General features: G+C 32.3%; 2 protein-coding genes across 3 annotated transcripts in view; one reads left to right on the top strand and one right to left on the bottom strand.

The window, feature by feature from the left end:
* LOC124365173 overlaps positions 1-3,597 on the top strand; it is a 29,993-nt gene extending 26,396 nt beyond the window's left edge. Inside the window, exons 11-14 of the mRNA XM_046821130.1 lie at positions 592-821; positions 1,286-1,445; positions 2,105-2,333; positions 2,967-3,597. Of these exons, the coding sequence (XP_046677086.1) occupies positions 592-821; positions 1,286-1,445; positions 2,105-2,333; positions 2,967-3,012 (665 nt within the window). The 3' untranslated portion in view covers positions 3,013-3,597. The remainder of the gene's footprint in view (positions 1-591; positions 822-1,285; positions 1,446-2,104; positions 2,334-2,966) is intronic.
* A 2,335-nt stretch (positions 3,598-5,932) lies between these two features.
* Positions 5,933-21,101, bottom strand: part of LOC124365184 (ras-related protein Rab-3) — an 86,567-nt gene continuing 71,398 nt past the window's right edge. For both annotated transcript variants that reach the window (XM_046821141.1, XM_046821149.1), the window contains exons 3-5: positions 20,603-20,721; positions 18,583-18,754; positions 5,933-12,917 (exon numbers count right to left, since the gene is read on the bottom strand). In XM_046821141.1, the coding sequence (XP_046677097.1) occupies positions 12,774-12,917; positions 18,583-18,754; positions 20,603-20,721 (435 nt within the window). In that variant the 3' untranslated portion in view covers positions 5,933-12,773. The remainder of the gene's footprint in view (positions 12,918-18,582; positions 18,755-20,602; positions 20,722-21,101) is intronic.

A 21,101-nucleotide genomic window follows, 5' to 3' on the forward strand; every position in this document is an offset into this window, starting at 1 on the left:
GTTCTATAAACATAGGTTGAAAAATCTGTTGTTTAGCTGCTAGCCGTCATTTGGTATTTCTTATACAAAATTTATATCTCTATAACTAAAAATACGAAACTTTGCACATATGTTACAAAAAATAAGAGAAAAACTCAACAAAATCAACCCAACTTGTTAATGTTTTATAACTATATTGGTTTTGTTGATATTTGACTTTAAACATTTTCAACGGGCACCATTTTTTACCATTAAAGTAAATCACATAAGTACTTGTTGAGATTTCCTCACAAACAACCATTCAAATTCAACTTCAAGTTAACTTTTCCATTCAAGTTAACTTTTTAGACATGGTTTGAAAACCAGTTGCTGACTCCTGCATAATTTTCTGTTAATTTTAACCTTAATAAACTGACATGTTTGTCAGCTATTCAAATACTACTGTACTTACAAAGTTTATTCAATACATAGTTTTATTACATACAAAATATACAATGAAATACAAGAAATATTAAAATACTGCCTCTGAAATCCAAACTGTAATTAATTTTATGTAAAAAAATTATTTTTGTGTAAATTTGGTAATAACAGCTATTGCTTCTTTGATTACAGACGTATCAATGATCCGAGCAGGCCACCTGGTTGCAAGCTCAGGATCAGGACAGGATACTCTGCTACTGCTAGACAGTAGAGGATGTCCACCTGACCCTTCCACTTTTCCTGCCCTCTCACCCCTTAACAGCTCAGCTCTCATTGCCCGGTTCCGAGCCTTCAAGTTCCCTGACTCCAACGTGTTGCGGTTCAGCATCTTCCTCACCTTCTGTGTTTCTGTTTGCCAGCCAGTTAGTAGCCAATAAAAAATGTCATAATTATAATAATTAGAACTTCTTATACTCAGTACTTTGAAATTATGGAGTTTTTAAATTTTTTTCAACTTGTTTTAACGGTTATTTCTGAAGTGTTTTACCTAAGTCAAATTTTAATTTCATTCATCTTATCTCATCAGTATTATAATAACCTTCTTTTCTTTACTAGTAAAGAATCATTTCCTCTCATTGTATAATAGAAACCATTATATAACACTTAGATATCTATTAAGAACCAAATGGAACAGTAAACATGTTATTGTATGATATTTTAAAATTTAAATTAAATAACATTACTGACAAAGGGGTCTAATGAACTCCTCTTGTAACATCATATTTATGTATACTCACCTGTAAATAGGGTGAAAAAGCTGAGCATATTGATGTAACAAATTTAAAATTTGTAAACGGAAGATGTATTCATTGTCATTATGTTTTAGACTGACTGTGGAAATGGCATAGCTTCTTATGGTAAGAGACGAAAACGATCTACAGACAAAGAAGAAATCATGGCCGAAGTTCCATTACAGCTGGAAATTATCGTCAAGACCTCAGAATTTAAGAATGAGACCTCACCCAAGCCACAAATTTCTGGCAATGGTAAACTTCATCCATGGTGTTTATAAACAATATTTTATTAAATCAAATTTATGTTGGAACTAATTAAGGTAGCATTTCTCTTCACATAAAAATATTTCTTTTTGTGTTTTCCGATTATTATTCTGAATATTTGAATCTATATCTGCTTTAAAATCTACCTGAATGTATTTAAACACAAAAAAGCAAATACTTCAGACAAATAGCCTTTTTGTACTCAAATTTGATGTCATATATTTAAGCTATGTATTAAGATATGTATGATCTTGTCCATTAGTATCACATATGTGCATTGTTTTACGTATATCAACCAAAAAGATTTAAATTTCATCTTTTTTCTATATTACTGGCAGAAATCTCGTACAATACATATTATTTGAGGGATCAAATATTTGTAATGCAATCTGTTGTTCTTTTATAATATTTTTCAAGAATACTATTTGTAAAGTAATATAGGCCTAATATTTTTTTAATTATATTTATTTTGACATTCTTTATTTTTACATTCATTCATCTAACTTGATCAAATACTCTAACATTTTTAGTTACTGTCTATAAAATATCTTCACATGTGCAGTCATAACTAACTATAAATTTAATATTAATCAATTATTTCATTTTTGTACTAAAATTCCTTTACACAGTATTAATATGTTGATCAGTGACAGAGGATATACGAGAGGAACGAGTGATAGAGCAAAGCAGTGAGTTAATGTGTGCCTCACTTGGTACCACGGTGCTGTTTGGTGCAGCCTGGGTGGTGCTGCAACTACTCCTGTTGGTTGGATGCTGCTGGGCACTAGGGCGACATGAACGCCAAAGTGACAGAGTCAGCCTACAGTCTGACTTTCAGCCCAAACATGTTAGCTGGGGTGATACATCACATCTTACGTGAGTCTCCCACATAATGGTTACTTAATGGTTTATGGATTTTGTTGAAAGCATTTAATTGTTTCTCAAACAGTATCTACATCAATTAATAAAAATACAAAAATTCAGCATCTTATTCTGAGTTACAGTAAAGTGTATTGTTACTATTGGGTTCATTAATTGTACAAAAACCTTAACAATATTCTTAAAATAATTAAAGGATTATCAGTTAAGCATTCATATACTTGATGTTAGGTAAATGGTTTGTATTTCTAATTATCTGATTTACATATTTAAAGTGATCGATAGGGAAAGGAAAACTTGTAACCAGGCATCTATAAAGATTGTTGAAAGAATCACAATAGTTGTATAGGGCAAAGTGATTCAGAATGTAGGGACGACAGCTCCTATATTTTATTCTTTATATTCCCATACTCAGAGAATGAGAGTATACAGAATTCAGGTCCTCCCAAACACCTGAGTGACCTTTAGGTAAACCCAAAGACCCCAATATTTCAGATGGCACTTTCAATATAAATTGTGTTATTTATATATTCATATTTTTATGTATTGCAATAAACATGAAGTTTTAACTCTTGAAATACTTTTTTGTGCAAATAGCATTTTATATGATTGCTATCATGTCTGTTTCAGCTATCCCAAAGATTCACTGCCACACACTCCTGCTGTCCAAAGTTAAGCAGACAGCTGGAGTGTCCATGTACAAATAGATATGTGCATATTTACAATTAAGAACATGGAAGACTGGAGCAGCCATTTTTCTTTGTGTTTATTTTGTTTGTATTGTAACTTTTAATATTTTTAAGTTGTATTATTTTTATGATTTTTTTTAGCAATTGAGAATTATGATAGCAATAAAATTTAATTGTTTTAAACCAATATCGCAATTATGACTAGTCAATTATTTCGGGATCAAACTGTAAAACCAAAAACTTAAAAGACAGATCAAACGTTTTATTTGATAATTATTTTAGTATTTATTTTAATCACTATTATATTTACTAATAGGAGACTATTTCCTTGTACAAATATTTGCATTGTGTTCAATTTTCCTATTTATATGAGTTATTTTTGTACATACAAAGTGGTACCCTACCTAAACAAAAAAAAACCAACCATACTGTTAGAAACCAAACAAACAAACATTATCTTATCTATCATTATTACTTAGTTCCTTAACATTAACATAACATTTTACTTCATAAGTGTTTAGTAATAAAATAATGTAAATTTATAAAAATAAATAAAAAATTGTTTAATGATTTATTGTAGTTTTACTGTAAAAATGCTAAGTAAATAATAGAGGCAAGTGTTAATGTAACAATGGTATTGGCTGCCTGTGTAAATTATGAAGGATCCTAGAGGGCCTTCTTGAAATCATGATGTTGCCCATCCATCTGCGTGATCACTCTCGATAAAAAGGTCTTAAGGACTTGAAACCTGGTACATCGATAGGTTCCTCTTGGTCCAAGGAAGATCGCTATTGACTTAACAGTCAAAGATCAAAGGATAGTCTATCTATCTATCCGTTCTGTGCGATAAGCAGGGTGACGGATGAATTGCATTCACAAAAGGTTGGTTTGAAGAACTGACCAAAATTACCTTTACCTGTAGTCATAGTCTAGGGGCTGAGAGCCAATTTGTATAACATAAGCATGTGATCTGGTTTTATTTAAAACCGATAGAGGAATATTTCCAAAGATCTAAATAAATTGTTAGCCACACTGGTTTTGGTGTAGATCGAAATGGGAGGTCATCAAAAGGTTAAAAATATGAAATGATTTTTTTCTCAGATTATACTTTTTATAGCTTGACACACTTAAAGCAGATAATCAGACAGCTAAATAATAGTTATATCACTGTCAGACAACTAGATAAATAGATTTAAGGGTCTATATATGGTTAGCTGATGCTGTTTTAACTTTTGTTTACATACTTTTGTGTTATCTAACAGTATGTTTTAAGTGTGCCAAGCGAAAAAATATGATCTGAGAAAAATTATCACTTCATATTCTTTATTCTTTTGAAACTCTCCCATATTAACCTCCACCAAAATTGGTGCGGCTAATGGTCAATCTCTTTCAGGAACAGTTCCTCTATCGATTTCAAGAAAAGCCAGGTTGTGTGCTCATATAGTACAAATTGCCTCTCAGCTGTTGGACTACTATAGGTAAACCGCTTGCAAAAAGACACTGGGCACTTTTAGTTAATGCAGGGTGGGGTAATATACCCCTCTGCCGCTTTGATACCGCTCTTTCCCAGTATCCCCACCACTGATCGGCACTCGCTCGCTCACCTGGCCACTGCCACTTAGCAGCTAACCTTACACCAAAACGCAAGCTCCCTGGATATGTCTATAGGTATATTAGTCTGTCTGATTAATATTTATTAGGCTTGTATAGACCTACACACAAAAATACACTATACTTATAGAATATGTAAGTGACTGCAGTGTAAACAAAATGGTATGAGCGAGAGAGACATGACCCACACAACTGATAAAACAGAGACAAGGAGATGCTTGTCCCACTCCCCACCACTGGAGGGGCTGCACCTCCTGCGCGTGGCTGCTCAGATATTTGCTTCTGCGCAGGTTTCTTTGTGAGCAGTTCATCTATAAGGAGTTTAATACTTCCAGATTTTTTATTTTAACACCCACAATTCTAAGCCTCCAGTGCAGTCAGACCATCCATAAACATAGCCACCTTCTTAACCTTGAAACAGATGAACATTCTCACAGTAGAGAACTCCAATATAACCTTTACTGTACACAAAACTGTACAAAATTAGTAGCTGAAAAATAAAAATAATTCAAAATATAGTAAATTAGTTGTTATTTTAGTAAGCCCATATACAAATATAACACAAACCTTTTGGCTAAAAATTAGGTATTTTTTGTATACTTACTTGCATATTTTACTTTCCAAAAAAGTTGTTAGGGTGTTTAAAACATTTACTACCAGATTTGTATAGAGTTTAGTTCTGTAAATTATGGGTGAAAACAGTTTCAATACTTCTGTCCAATTAAAGCTAAAACGATTTGAATAAAATGCTGAAGTTTTTGACCATATAAATTGCTAGTACAAGTGCCATTTTCTTCAAATATCAACTTGGCCAGTGGGTCAATAACTTGATTTACATATTATTTTCAAAAATCTGATGATCACTTCATCTTGAACTTGAGTCATCGAGATGTCGATAGTAGTTACCACAAATTTTAAGTAGTTTTTAACCATACATTTGCTATATATCAGTTCATGAACTAGATACAAATTTCTATGAGTGTAAAAGCTCATTATTTTACATCATTGAAATAATTTAATTATTGTTTATATTTTTGAAGTAACCAAGAAAAACTTTTGCTGGAATGAATATAATGAGTCAAATTAATACAGTAGGCAAAATTCTCATCCCTAAAGCTTTGTCATTGGCTTAGAATGAGATGGGAAAGCTGTTTGAATCAGTTTAGTTTGCAAGATATTCGGTGTTAAGTTGATACAATCTAAAAATAATATTGTGATTGTTACTTGTGGGTTTCAGAGACAAAAATACTTCAAAGGTGATTCTATGAATAGGAACTGTAATAAAAATGTCTCTGCTTAAACAAGTGAAGTGTTTATTTATTCCTTACAACCAGTCAAACCTACAGAACATGAGAGTTTATTGTTTCTGGACTGTTGGATAATTTAACAATTGGCCTTAAACACACTAAACAGATAGCAAGGTTATACATTGTAAAATATAGGTAGTGGAAGATGATGATGCCTTTATGTAAAATGCAAATGATGTAATTTTTATTATTTTACAAGAGTTTAGTTGTTAAGTTTGAAGCGATTGTTACTGATTTTAAACAACACATTCAATACTGATTGCAAAATTGGACATATATTGTATTGAGATAAGAACTATCTGTTTGTAGTAATGTGCAGATGTAGTGTACTGTTAGATTTAACATGTTTAATATACCTTATCTTGTCAAACACAATGATGAAATTCAACATACAATATTTGTAAATTATTTAATTTCTTTGGACAATTTACTATTAAAACAAATTTTTAACATTAACAGGCTATAATTACAATGATATGATCTTACATACATAAATACACTTATACCCTACTCTAGTATTACATATCCAACATACTACAGTTTTTGTACACCAATAATTACACTCATAGCGTAACATTTCAGCCACAGTATGCTTGTACACGGCTACACACATCTTTGCACGAATACAGTAGAAGTCCACTAGGTGTTGAATAGTGATTAAATGGAATCTGCTCAATGGTGGCTCTCAAAACACATACTCAAGAGTTTCACTGTTTGGAACTTAAGGAATTAGCATATTTTAAGTGATAATATTAAAGCTTGCAACAAGTCCCTTTATTTAGTTGGAAGATGTACAAGAAGCTTTAGAAATGGCTAGACAGTCAGTGTGCTATATTTGAGAATTAAATGTAGTGTACACCAGAAGGGTGGATTCCTGGTGGTTAAAATACCTATCCTTTTGGGAAAATTTGCAAAACTGACAATATGTATCACAAATCATAAGTAACATGTATTTACAAAAAGTGACACATCTCTACATTGGGCAGGTCATCATTTCTTTGTTGTTATCACAGTATGTAAAAAAGGGTGTCCTTCCCTTCTAAGTCAATGTATAAGACTTAGAAGGAAATAATCTGGCTTAGATTTGGGTAAAAATCACTCCCACTGTTTTGATAGAATGATTCCAATATATCATTAAGTCCGACATATGAAAATTTCAGTAATAGCCTTGTCTTCCTAGAGTCTGATATAAGGCTGATGCCATTACCAAAAAGCACACTATGCGTTTTTTCCTTTTCCCTTTTCCATTTTAGATACCCTTTGCTTCTGAAGGCAGCACAAAAATCTTCGAGGATTAATTGGGTACATAAATATAAAAAGGATGATTTAATTATGATACTATAATTTTATATAGCACTGTGTTAAACTTTAAGGGAATAAAAAATATGACTTAAGTAAAAAAAATAATGTTATACTGCAGTATATTTACATACAAATTTGCAATGATTGATAAAAAGATTAAAACTCACATTGGTAGAGACAAACTTTGCTTTTCTGAGGAATTCAACCATCATGCACATCCTTAAGCACAAATACGGTACCTACACAACTGATCAAATGAATATTATGGAAATAAGTATGTTCAACAGTTACTGTATTAAACAAAGTTGCATGTTCATAAAAACTAAGGTTCTAATTCACTATAGCAATTCATCACATCCCTTACAACTATGTCACCTTGGATGGCTGAAAGCCAACATTGAACTATTGATTCCATTTTTGTAAATATTTGTGTTAAAGCAATAACTATAATAAAATGAGACTTGAGGTAGAACATATGGGTTAGTAGAAGTGTCTAGCTATGGCTTCTTTGTGCTAGCCATGAAAGTGAATGGGACTGCTTTCAACAAAAATAAAGACAAATCGATAATCTCCATGCCTGTACAGTTTTACTCAAGAATGGCTCTCACAAATGAGGGAACTTCATTTGTGGTGGCTCTGTTCTAATTGACTGTAGTTTAAATGTTCAAAAATGTTATTTTTTTAAAACATACTGTCATTGCTGAAATTATATTATGGTAGATTGCAGAACAAAACAAATTGGAAGATTTGCAAAGGAGTGGATTTAGTTAAAAAGCACTGAAAAATATCATGAAGATTTATAATATGAAATTTTGCAATTGCGGGATAAGTAGACAATAATGTACCTGCAGGCATTATTTTAAAACAACTTAAGGTAAATTTCATGAGTAAAAATATTTATATAAGAATGAGTTTGAAAGTCAGTTTCTATGACTTAACAGTATAATCATTTTGTTAGAAACCATATTGTGTTTATAGAGACAAACATCTTTATCGAAACTTATATTATGAAATATTCACTACTTCCAATCAAGAGTATAGCTTTATTTTTAAGTCTTTATAAATATACAGGATAGATAAATAAATAAGATAGATGATAAACATTTAGGTAAATAAATATTATATTTATTGAATATTTACCTATTAAAATATGTGTGTACTTTCATAAAACTGTTCATGTTTGTTTTAGCGTAAGACTACCATGAGAATTATTTTATGAAGTAATTATGGTCATGGTAGTAACACATATTTTAAACAATTCAACTGTTTAATTGATCTCTTTCTCTTTTATTCAGACATTGCTGCAACTTAATTAGATCAGGATTCAGCTGTTAGTTTTCATGAAAATTAACTTAATATTTAGTTGAAACAGTTAAAGCAGTACAAATTTACTGGGCCACAATACAAATGATCTTGTTTATTAATTTAAATCCTTCAGTTGTGTTTTAGTGTAAATGTAGTGTTTTGCTGAAATTCAAACAAGTTTATACTTACCAAAATTTTTCTGTTTATTATTATAAACAATTTAATTTGCTATGCATGTTGAGTGCCTATTGGAAATAAACAATTTGAAAAATAAGCAATAAAAAGCATTAAAATAAGTTATTTGATTGTGAGATTCAATACAAAGTGCTACGAAACAAATTTATATGTACAAAATTTGACAATGACTCTGTAAAACATCATCTAAAAGCCTGATCCATTGAAGAGGAGATACAAAGCAGGAGCTATTTGATTGAAAAGAACAGTAAAGTTAAGGTCCAAGCAGACAAGAACAGCAATTAATAACCTTAAGGTACACTTCAACATTTATTTACATTGACAATATACAGGGGGGACAATGAGAAATTGTAAGCTATAAACTGAAAAAATACGGTAATAAAGTCTAAAAATATACATTAAACAAAAACCAATAAAACTATAATATATAATGTTTTATATTATTTGAAGAAAGGCATTACGAATGTAACTAGATCAACTTACTAAAAATATTTCTCAAAACTTAGATTTCTAACTAGAAGGCTATGCTTTATTAATGAAATTCTACTTACAAGCTAGAGATTGCAATTACACTTACTGCAGATTTTAACATACATTGCGTTTATTTTACAGTGCAGCAAATAAAACAACAACGGTACTGACCGGGAACAGACGGTCAACATACATGCCCATGACATCGTAAACTAACCCTGTACTACCTATAGTGTTACGCCCCTTAGACATAGACATGATTTATTAATTTTGCCTAGAGAGTCTATAAGTAAGTGAGTCTAGCAACATTGTATACAACCTTCAGAAAAATTAGATCGTACAAAATATAAATAATTATTGTAGTCATTTATAGGTAACATTGATCGGTGGAATGAAAATAAAATCTCTCCTTGCTAAGTCGGACAATATAGTACACTCTTACCACATGACAAGTCTATGGTTAAATTTAATAAGTAATTGTTAAATGTTCATGTATACAAATAAGAAAGAGTTATTGCACATGAAATCCTAAGCTCTGACAAGGTAATATACTTACATTAAAGTAGATGGTCAATTGTTCCTCTATATGTTTACTTTTATTTTAAAGAATGCAATGGTTAGGAGTTAGTTTAATACCTTGTCTGTATTGTATAGTTATATTTTTAATTTACTCCTTCATGAAAATAAAATATGAAAGTGAACTGGTGATTAAAGCACAGGATAAGGTGTTCCTTGCAGAGAGTTCCTTGTTCCATTTGAGTTGAGGCAACGGAGTTTGTATCTTCGGAAATAAAAATACAGATTTGTACCAATACCTCTAAATCCAAAAACTTTAAGTTAAAAATATCTTAGAGAATTCCTTATTCTGTGCTGTTAAAAACTCTAATAGAGGTTGTAACAGACGATCCAACCTCTTTAGTATTTCAGTTGATGTTTCAAATCATCAAATTATCCTAAAAAATATATTTCGCCTTTAAGAACCAAATCAGTTTCTAAAGTGATTACCACTTATTTTGGTCATACACACTAAGGCACAGCATGGAAAACCAAAATAATGTATAAAATGTATAAAACATTTTTCATTTTTAGTCCCGCAAGATCTATTACACAAGTAAAAATAAAACTAAAATGACTTTTAGACATTGGAGGAAAGAATTAGCACTTTGACAACAAGGCTTTAGATTATATTCAAAACTGCTAGAATAAAAAAAACGTTCTTTGAAATAAATGTTGCACGTAGATACTTCAAATGATTAGATTGAAAAGTGTATTTATGTAAATGACTAAATAATGTAAACTTGTGATGTTGACTTCCTTTTACAATTAATTAAAACGAAAATGATAAACGCCCCTCAAAATATTTGTGTCAATCTCTCTAGGAATCGAACCAAGACCTCTTGGTTGGAAAGCTGCAGCCAGAGTTATTTTAGTTAGTAATGTTAACAGTATTGTAACTCGAGATAATGCATGGTAATTTTTGAGATATTCAAAGTAACATAACATATTTGTAACTAATAGGAATTATAATAGTAAAATTATTCTCGTGTTCTTATATGAGATAAAACTGTAAAAAGTGAAATTATCCTTTAATGTTAGATATGGTCAGAAAGTAGTGTACTCCAGGACTGGCAAATTTGGCATGAAAAATTAAACAAATTCTATATGACCACAACACCTCTCCCCTTCCACCCTTCTTTTGTTACATCAAGGGCTACAACTTTTTTCCAAAAACTATCGTTAGATATTAGTCAATAATCTTCTCCCAAATTAACCCAACACTTTACTCTTTCAAGGAAAGTTTAAGACTCATTGCTCCCACCTTAGCCATGTAAGAGTGATAGTGGTCCTCTGATATTTCAAGCCATTGGCAATACTGCTTAACAGTTTTAAAATTAATAATCATTAATAATCCTTCTTTGTAAAAAAGATAATATTTACATGTAAAAAGAAGTTACTTTATAATTATTGTTTATGTATGTTTATAAATCCCAGTAATGTTACAGAGTGTAGTGCTCCTGGTAGATCACAGAAGCAGGACAAGCTAAACAACATTGTACAGAATATAAGATCATACTAACTAACTGTATGGCTCTTGTTGTCAAAGATAAAATATGTTACAGTATAAACTAATCAGTGACTTGATATTATATATGATAGGATTTAAGTATATCTCCTATCTTACAAGTAATTAAATATTATTAATTTTAATTTACTGTAGTTATTGATTTTATATGTTCCTAGTTATGGAATAAAAATCATTTTTACTTTTTACGCCAAGGTATAAAACTTACTTTGATCTGCCATTAACAATTCACGGCAAACAACTTTTCAACGAGTAAAGGAAAACATTTCAAACTGACATTCTCAACGACCTATCTTACGTAAGTATGCTGAGTAAGAACTAAATTGCTGTAATAAAATTACAAAACTAAATAAAACATCAAAAACACTTTGTCCATTTCTATAATAACTATGAACTAACCACTAAAGGGTGTTTGTAATAAACAATTCTTACATTGAAAATAATAAAACTTGAAAAATGAAAATTTGACTATCATTTTACTAAAACCGACGCTCTGATTGACAATTCTGTGATTATAAGGCAGTTCCCAGCTCTGTTCTTACGCCTACAGTCTCTCACACCGACCTAGTACTACTGTAGTAAAATATTGATTACTACAGTAGTACATGGTGCCAAATACTACCACAGTATGGTACTGAGTACTATAGCAGTGCAATACCGAGTACTACTGCAGTACGGTACCGAGTAGTTGGGCTCTACAGTAACCACAGGCCTCATACCGCTCCCGACTTTCTCCGACAACTGACTATTTACAATTTTCACGTAAACTCAAATCAGCCACAGAGTGCAATATGACCAATTTTGAGCAAAGTGGTCCTTATTAGTTTGGTTTTTGTAATGGGGAAGGGGCAAAATTCTGACCTTATAGCTAATATAGGCCCAGTACCAAGTACAAGTACAGTTCGTAGTACGGTAGTTTAGTTTGGTAGTACTTATAACAGCCATCGAGAAGACAGTGGTTGCCTATTTAATAATTGCATATTTACTGCATAAAGATTAAGCAAGAAATGTAACATCTTATAGGCATATCTTATTTTAAAAATTTGTTCAAACTAGAAAAGTCTCACTTCTAGGCAGACAATATTTGGTTTCCATTTTTAACATGAGGCTATGCAGTCGAAATGTATTGATTCTTATCGATATTATTAATTGAATTGTGAAAGATTAACATGGATGGTTGTGGTAATTTATAAAGGCTAGAATAGTCTGATAAAATCAAAATACTGCATTATCAGTCATTTTCTACTAGTAGTTATATTACAAAATTAAAATTATTTACTTGATAACAAACAAACCATCTGAGAGGTGACTTGTCAAGATTGCAATATTTTTGCAATGCCCTATTCTTTTAAGACAGTATGTATGCAATATAAATAGGCCCTATGTTCAGATTTACAAAACGTTCAATCATTTAAGAAATAAAGAACAAGTAGTTTGAGTGGTAGTTGTGCAAGGGAGCAGAGCGTAGTCTAGATTAGCAATTGCAGTTAGGGTTGTGGGGTCCTTGGGGCTGCTCTGTCAGTCGAGTGCCCTTCGCGTTGCTCAGCAGATCAGGGTTAGAGTCCAGACTCTCGGACATCTTGTCGCAGATAATATCCACTAGTCGCTCAAACACAGCCTGCAATCAGAAATATTATAACTCAACTTTGGAAAAAACAAATTGCCTAGTGTCAACACATGGCATAAACTCGCTCTCTACTGTAATTTTTAATAGTCATTCCAAAGGCATTCCAAGACATTTTGGAGAGTGAGGATTTTGGAGATTAATAGCATACACACTATTAAGAGTAAAAAACTAGTAAAAATATGTATAGATTTGTCTTTTAGGATTTAAAAAAATTTTAGATGGTTTTAGTTGTATTTGATCAAACATACTAAAAAAATTATAGCCGGATTTTGTGAGGATTTGACTTCTTAAATTCTCTATAGATGCGCAAATGGCCAACAATTATTTTATTCGAACTGGTTACATAATTACTTTTTAAATGTCTATAACTCCTCACAAAGTGAACAAAAAGAATTTTTTTTAATTTTTGCCTGTGTTCAGATGAGTTATCCTAAAAGGACGTAACACCATACTTCAACCAATTAAGCAGAAACAGATTGTACCATTTTAAGCATCAGAAACGACTTAGGTAACCATATTGTCCAATAATATTGATTTTCCAAGTTTATTACTCCCCTTGTATCAAACGTAAAGTTGTTACTTTCAGTTTCAAATTATATAGCAATACTGATACTTTGACATTTTAGACACTACCTAAAACCTGTCCTCGATCACGTATAAGGCATCCATTAGCCCTTTGAGCACTAGGCGACGATCTGATGGGGTGAAGTATCACATTTACTGTACAATTAAACCATCTGAGGTACAAATAGTTATGAGAAACACATATTGCATTATATCTAATTTTTAAATAAGAAATGATTAATTGTATACCAAGAAAGCCATACACGGTCTACATCCAATTCGTTTGTAATACTTTTAAAACTGGTTGTTTGTGAAAATGTGTAAGGCATTATGGGAAATAAAATCATATATGAATTGGATGTAATATGTGCATACAAGTCTTGAATGGAAGGTAAATAACCCTGTGTGTGTGTGTGTTTTTTTTTATTATTTTTTTTTATTGGAAACACTGGAAGGCTTATGTGACCACTGGATTTCACTAATTTTCCTTTCAGAGGATGACCCGGGGGGTCGAGTTCTTCCTCCGAACCGTCTAGGTATCATAATAAAAGCAAATTTTGGAATGAAATAATATCGTACATTTCTCATATCTTCTACTTTAATTTATAAAAAGTAAATGTATTGAATTAGAAGAAGTTACAAATTTGCATTTGTTGCTTTCACACCAAAACCGAACGAAACGAAATTGATCGGTTCAGCTGTGCGGCCTGGCGGCGGGTGGGATCATGAGATATTTATGGCTGCATGATAACGACTTCAGAAAACCCGGAGGGTGATGACAACAACTATGATAAGACGTTTAGTAAATTATGTTGGTTTACTCTGGAAGCACCTTTATTATATTACATAATAGTAACGTTTAAGTGATAAACAAAAAGATGGAAAACAACTGATCTCATTTCAATTGCTTTGGTATATTATTCACTTCGTCTCTGAGCAGTTAACATAGCATTTGAAATTTACTGTTTAAACAATGGACGGTGTCAATTGTAAAATGGGTGGCCAATAGTGTAGAGCGTCGGACCTTGTGTACTTAGATATAGGGCAGGTGCAGGGTCGAATCCTGTATGTGACCATAGAACATTGTATCAATATCCTCGACCTTGTACTGTATCAACTCATCACCTTATTTCAAAAAACTTCTCACACAGGCTTGTGGGCCTTGAGGACGGGAAGAATAAGACTAATAGAATAAGAAGAATAAATCTCTCCTTTATTAAAAAATGGTAGCCTATTTATATACAGTCACTTTGTCATATTTAAATCCTTATATATTGTTAGTCTACTTATACGGACGGCATTTTAAAAATAGGAAAGTGCATCAATAAACAGATAAATTATCTACTGAATATTTTCCATTAAACGCAGACTTCAGATATAGCACTGCATACGATTTCGAAGTGATGTCATTAGCTACCTGAGATCTCACTGCCCCATAATAAATGAATATATCATGCATTCATGATCAGACCCTCTTTAGGCTTTATCCAATTACTGATCAGTAGTATCTCGATGGATGTTTTTCGTTCGTCTATAGTGGCAACACCTCAAGGTGCTACAACCTGCAATGCTTACCGGAACATTCGTTGTCAGACATTCTGGTATATTCATTTCACGTAAAGGTTTAAAAACATTAAGAGTTCTGACTCCAGACTGTCGCCGCGTCGAAGCGACGGACGTAATGTCTCTCTCGAGAACGTATCCAAGCTATGTGTAAGTACTGTCTTAACACACATTTTAGTGTGAATCGGCTAGAAATTATGGCGATAGAGTGTTAACCACTATTTCTGCAATGTCACTTGGATATTAAAAAAAAACTGTACCGCTTTAACTCAAAAATGTCCTACTACACACACAATTCTTTAATATTAGGTACTTATTAACAACTTTTCTTACGCGTTTTACGATATTTCTTAGGGTTTCAATATGGCGGCCGGTTAAGTTTTGGATAAGGAATGGTTATAACTCATATTCTAAAGAAAAACAAACAAGTGTTTTAGAATTATCAGGTGATTCACAAAGTTTGTTACTTCTATTTTTCTGTAGTAAAGTTTTTGAGATAACGGCGGTACAAAACTTGCAATACTATACTATTATGGAATAATGGCGAAAAAATGATTGCAATTATAGCAAATTTTAAATTATAGCAATATATAAACTCAACTTATATATTGTTACGATACGTTCTTTAGCAAATCTGAACCAATATAAAGTTCCAAGGTGGCGGCCACTTGCATTGGTACAACATTTCGATCTCGAACATTTTAAAAAATAAATTGGAATTGACACATCATTTTCAAGCAATTGAAAGCTACTCCTTACTAATGGTTTTCTTACTATTTTTTATAACTCTTAAGATTTTAAGATTGCGGCACTTGAAAAGTTTTAGAAGGATATTAGGAGAATTGAACCGTTATAAAAATTCAAGTAAGGGCCACATATGAAATCTATCTTTCTTCCAAAGTATGCCAGAAGGGAAATGGTTATATGGATATAAAATGTTCGTGTCTCGGTTCTTATTTTTTCCAATTTTAGCAACTTATTCCTATCTCACATTTTGCATAAATATTTGTTAACATAGATCAAACACAGTTTTCTTAAAAGCTTTACAGCTGTAACATTCAAGTACATAAAATTAATTACATGAAGTAAGTATATTTATGGCTATATCAATACAATTCAGAATGTTAAGAAAACAACAATATCGAATACTTTATGGATTGACTATAAAAAAAATTTATGTAGTTCGAATTTTAAATGAATGCTCGCAAAATATGAACAAGTGTCCTGTTACTAAAAAATTTCTAATTGTCAGATCTAGATCTGATATTGAGAGAGAGATGGAGAGCAGGTGTGACAGAGATAACCATTTCCCGGTATTTGGAGTGGAGGGGACAGGGGCTAGCAGGCTGCGTTTTCGCAGCAAATGCTATAAACAGGAAACAGTAATGCTCATGTGACCAGCGGCAAGAGTGTGCGATATAGACTTAAGGACAACATTAATATCTGATAGGACCTCTTATTACCAAGTAAAAGATAAATATTTTAGATCTGATTAAGTGCTGACTGCTACTTACAAATAATTTACACGTAAAAACATACCGGCCGGCTAAACTATACATGATCCTTGTATTACCTTGAGCAGTGTTTGTAGCTACAGTACTTGATGATCATGGAAATATACTATCAGGCTCTTAACAGATATTTGTAAGGATTATTCCTTTTAGGTAGAGTACTACCTATTGCAATGTGTAAATGTAAACACTCTCTATATGTATGTACGAGTATGAATCATACTGATTACGACAACAATATTTAACGCACCTTAATGTTAATTTATATGAACGTTCTATAAGTGAATGACAAGGGTAGGTCGTTTGTTATTGGGCCCATTTGGACCAAGGGGGCGGAGCCATAAGGTCAATACAATTTTATAAACAATCATGCTAGAAGCTTCGTAGTTGGTTTGATATCAGCTGAAATTGGCGATGTATTTAACAAAAAATGGTACGAACGTTCTATTATGTTGTATTAACGGGGCCTCCAAAGGCTGGGATTGCGTCGATGCTTGCCAAGAACAGGATAGTTATAGAGGCTTAAAGCTCCTAGAAACCGGTGTATGCTAGAAGCCGGGCCCACCAAAAAATGGGTAGCTGCCAGAGATGGTTTGCGAAGGCTGGTTCTGGCTTGGGGCTGGGAGGTTCTAGAAACTTAAAGCTCACGGTACCTGAAAAGTTTCAAAATCAGTGACCTGACAGAGACCGAAAGCTCTCAAAAAAACGGGAGCTTGGAGTATGCTAGGGTTAGTTTAAAGTACATTCTTGTGGCTTTCACTGAATCCGGTGGTACAGTGATGGTAGTTTCTTGTGGCTGGTTATCCAAAAGGTCTTTTTTCCTATTTATAAAATATATTATTATAAAAAGAATTTAAGGTGATGATGTAATTCATAGAATTCCCAAATTAGAATATTAAAATCTGAGTCCAGATCTGATTCAAGATGCCAAGTCTGTGATAGTGTGAGGTGTAGAGGTGAAGTGGAGCTAAACTCAGCATCGCACAAGGTCCTGTCTTACAAGGAACCTCACTATCTGAGAGATTGTAGTTTTTGGAGGTCTTGAAAAGCAGCATCCGTTATGGCTTGCGGCTAAATTTTCGAAAAATCAAACGAGAAATTACAAGAGAAGCTTTTTATGCTTCGGCCCAAAATTGTACAACACCCACCCCCCATATGAACTAAAGAGCTGTTTAAAAACATGACTACTTTTAATATGGTTGTACTGATATTATTATTATATGTTATGTACCATTAGATTAAGTTAGATAAGTAATTATTTTAACTAAATATAATTAATGATCCCTTGTTTTCAATGTGTTAATTGTGTTCTGTTGTATTTTACTTATGTATATATATATATATATATATATTATATATATATATATATATATAAAATTATATAATAATATATATATATATTATTTAGTTTTTATTTAAACCATCGATTGACTTGATAACTTGGAAATTCTTACAAATAAAGCCATTTTTATTCATTTTTGGGACAGTTGAGGAAAAGATGTTCCACGTTACGTAAAACTAGATCTAAATTGTTATATAACAAAATCTGTTTGTTTCCCTATTGTTTTCTACTTACATTCAGAACAGGTGCTTAAGTTGTAACATACTCTTAAATGCACGAAATACAATTTTCATAACATTGTGCGAAGTGGACACAAATCATACCTTAGAGGAAAGTTTGCACATTGTGTAAGTAAGGTTAAGAACATGAGAAGCCATGACTAATCATAATTCAAACCCACTGACATTAATAACGTTGGCCAGTGACGCGCTCTATCGCACTAAAAGTAAGTTAGGTCTGGTCGTCCGTCACATCGCTCTGTGAACAGTGTTCCAGTTAGACTTCTGTTTTATATTTGCCATAACAATCTGACAAAACAAAAAAGTAGCTCCAACCAGTCCATAAGTTTAGATAATGGAAACGTATTCAACTAATGGCTGATTTAACATCTAAATTCTGAGAAATGTATGAACACAAGGAAGGAATTAATAAAGTTCGATCAGAAGAAAGTTCGCACCTTGACATGAATGTTCTCTTTGGCTGAAGTTTCAAAGAACTCAATGCCGAGTTGTTCAGCCAGTTGCTTCCCTCTCTCGAAAGATATGACACGCTCGTCCTCCATGTCACACTTGTTGCCGACCAGGATCACCTGGGCATTGTCCCATGAGTATGTCTTGATCTGTGTTACCCTAAAACAGAACAATTTAAGTTACAAACCTTCTCTGTTTTAACATTTTATAAGATCAAATGTTATTATTGACAAGATGTGAAAGAGAAACTACATATTTAGGCTACAATGTGATGGGAAGATGTTCATAACAATTTTAAGGATAAGATAAAATAGGTTAAAATATCATTATTTATTGTACTTTTATTTTTATTTGAGTACAATAAATAGAGTCCCATGTTATCACAAATATATATAAAATTATTTATTCGATTTTATTTAATGTAGAAATCAATCGCTTTCAATCATAAAAGTAGAAACTAAGAGCCAATTTACACTGTATGAACATAAAACCTGGATTTTATTGTAATCGACGTCGATACACTTAAAACAGATCGTCAGACACACAAATAATACTTATTTCAACGTCAGGCAACTAGACAATGAGTAACGTAGCTATGGTGGGAAGGGTGGTTCATTACGAATACCGCTGATTTTTTTATGGATATCTTCAGACAGAAATGGACTCTAGATTCCAGGAGTCAATCTGTATCAGTGTCAGTTTCAGACGATGCACTAAGCGTGAAATTGGTGCTTAAATTGGTGAAATTGAGCTTAACTCAATAGCCGTAAAGATAATGAGACTGAAAATTGTCGCTTTAAGGGTCTGCATATCACACTGATTAGATGGGGGGGGCTGACACTGATTTCAAATTTATTTATGAGTCTAACAACACTGTGTTTTTAAATGTGTCAAGCTAAGAAAAGTCTTAGAATAAAGTATAATTTAATATTTTTTTATACTTTCAATATTATTCCATTTCGACCTCCACCAAACCTAGTTCGACTGGCGATTGGTTTCTTTATTAGTAGCAATTTCTTCTCAATCGATTTCAAAAAAGTCCAGGTTGTGTGTTTATACAATGCAAATCGGCTCTCCATCTCTGTCGACAGCGCATTGCCAAGCAGGGGAACTATTTGTGAAAATATCTTATGACCTTTATTAGTTTCCTAACCAGCTTAAGCTAATTTTCCAATTAAAAATTAAACAATTCTATTTGCAAATTCAATAAAAGGGACACATAGTGATGTTTGACATCCACAATAAATATACATACATATTGAAAGATTGCTAACCAAGGCATAAGAATTTGGATTACTTCAGAGTTTTTGAGTAATCATGAGGTTTTAAATGTATATTTTTGGATGACCTAATCTATGTTTCTCTAGGACGTTTTGACAGAATACATTAAAAGAAAGTGTATTTGTAAATCTTGTTAATACATTTCTTAACCCTGATGATTTTATTGTAGTTATTAACTTTTCCACTGTTCAAAAACAGGTCAATTCGATGGGGGGAGGGGTGAGTTTTATTCTTCATTAATGTTATCATGTTGAAGGGGTCGAGAAAATAAAATACAGTGCAATAGACAGACATACCTGTATTATAAATAGTATATAGCATATTTCAGAAGATCGTTCCTGTGATTGAAGTACTACTGTTCTTTTTAATTTTAATTTAAATATCTTCATAAATAAGCAATTTAGAAATGTTTTACATGAGTTAACGCTGTTGCTCAATTTATTTAGGGGACCGATGACGTTATGTTCTAAGGTACAGATTGTAAAATAATTAAAATGATGTTAATTTTGTGAAAATCCTCATGATAAGCTGTGTGCAATTCAGCCAAGTATTAATGTGCTAAGAATGTATCAGGAAAACTCCAGTCTCAGACTTATGGTGGGTTTATTTTATGTCTTAGAAATACATAAAATATTTTGGCAATAAAAAAACTATTTTGGCAACAAGCCGGGTTGTTAAATTTTATTACAGTGTTAGAAGTAAAGAATATAACTACACTGAACTAACCAGTCCTGTACGCTGTTGAAGGATTCCTCGTTGGTAATGTCGTACATGAGAATGAAGCCCATAGCACCACGGTAGTATGCTGTGGTGATAGTCCGGTACCGCTCCTGTCCAGCAGTGTCCTGTACATAGGTTCGATTACTCGTAACAACACAGTACAGTTATATGTTAACGAGTACAAACATATCGCAAGTCTATGTTTAGACAGGAAAGGCAAATCCCATTTTTAGCTAAGACTCAAAAAATGCCTTAACATTAAACAGACGATATTTTTTCTAAGGTCATATTGTAGTTTCACACACTTAAAACCAACCTTCAGATACGCAAATAAAATGTAAATCTGCCAATTATAAGAAGATCAACTACGAGTATTTGGTTGAAAACTGACAGTTTTGACTGACGATCGATAAAATATAATTTAGTACTTTTTAATATTACGATATTCTCCCAATTAGATCCTTACAAAAATCAACGGGGGAGGGTGGTCTATTTCCTTCTTGAA

The sequence above is a fragment of the Homalodisca vitripennis genome, chromosome 1, assembly GCF_021130785.1.
Source record: "Homalodisca vitripennis isolate AUS2020 chromosome 1, UT_GWSS_2.1, whole genome shotgun sequence".
In the NCBI taxonomy this organism is placed as follows: Eukaryota; Metazoa; Arthropoda; class Insecta; order Hemiptera; family Cicadellidae; genus Homalodisca; species Homalodisca vitripennis.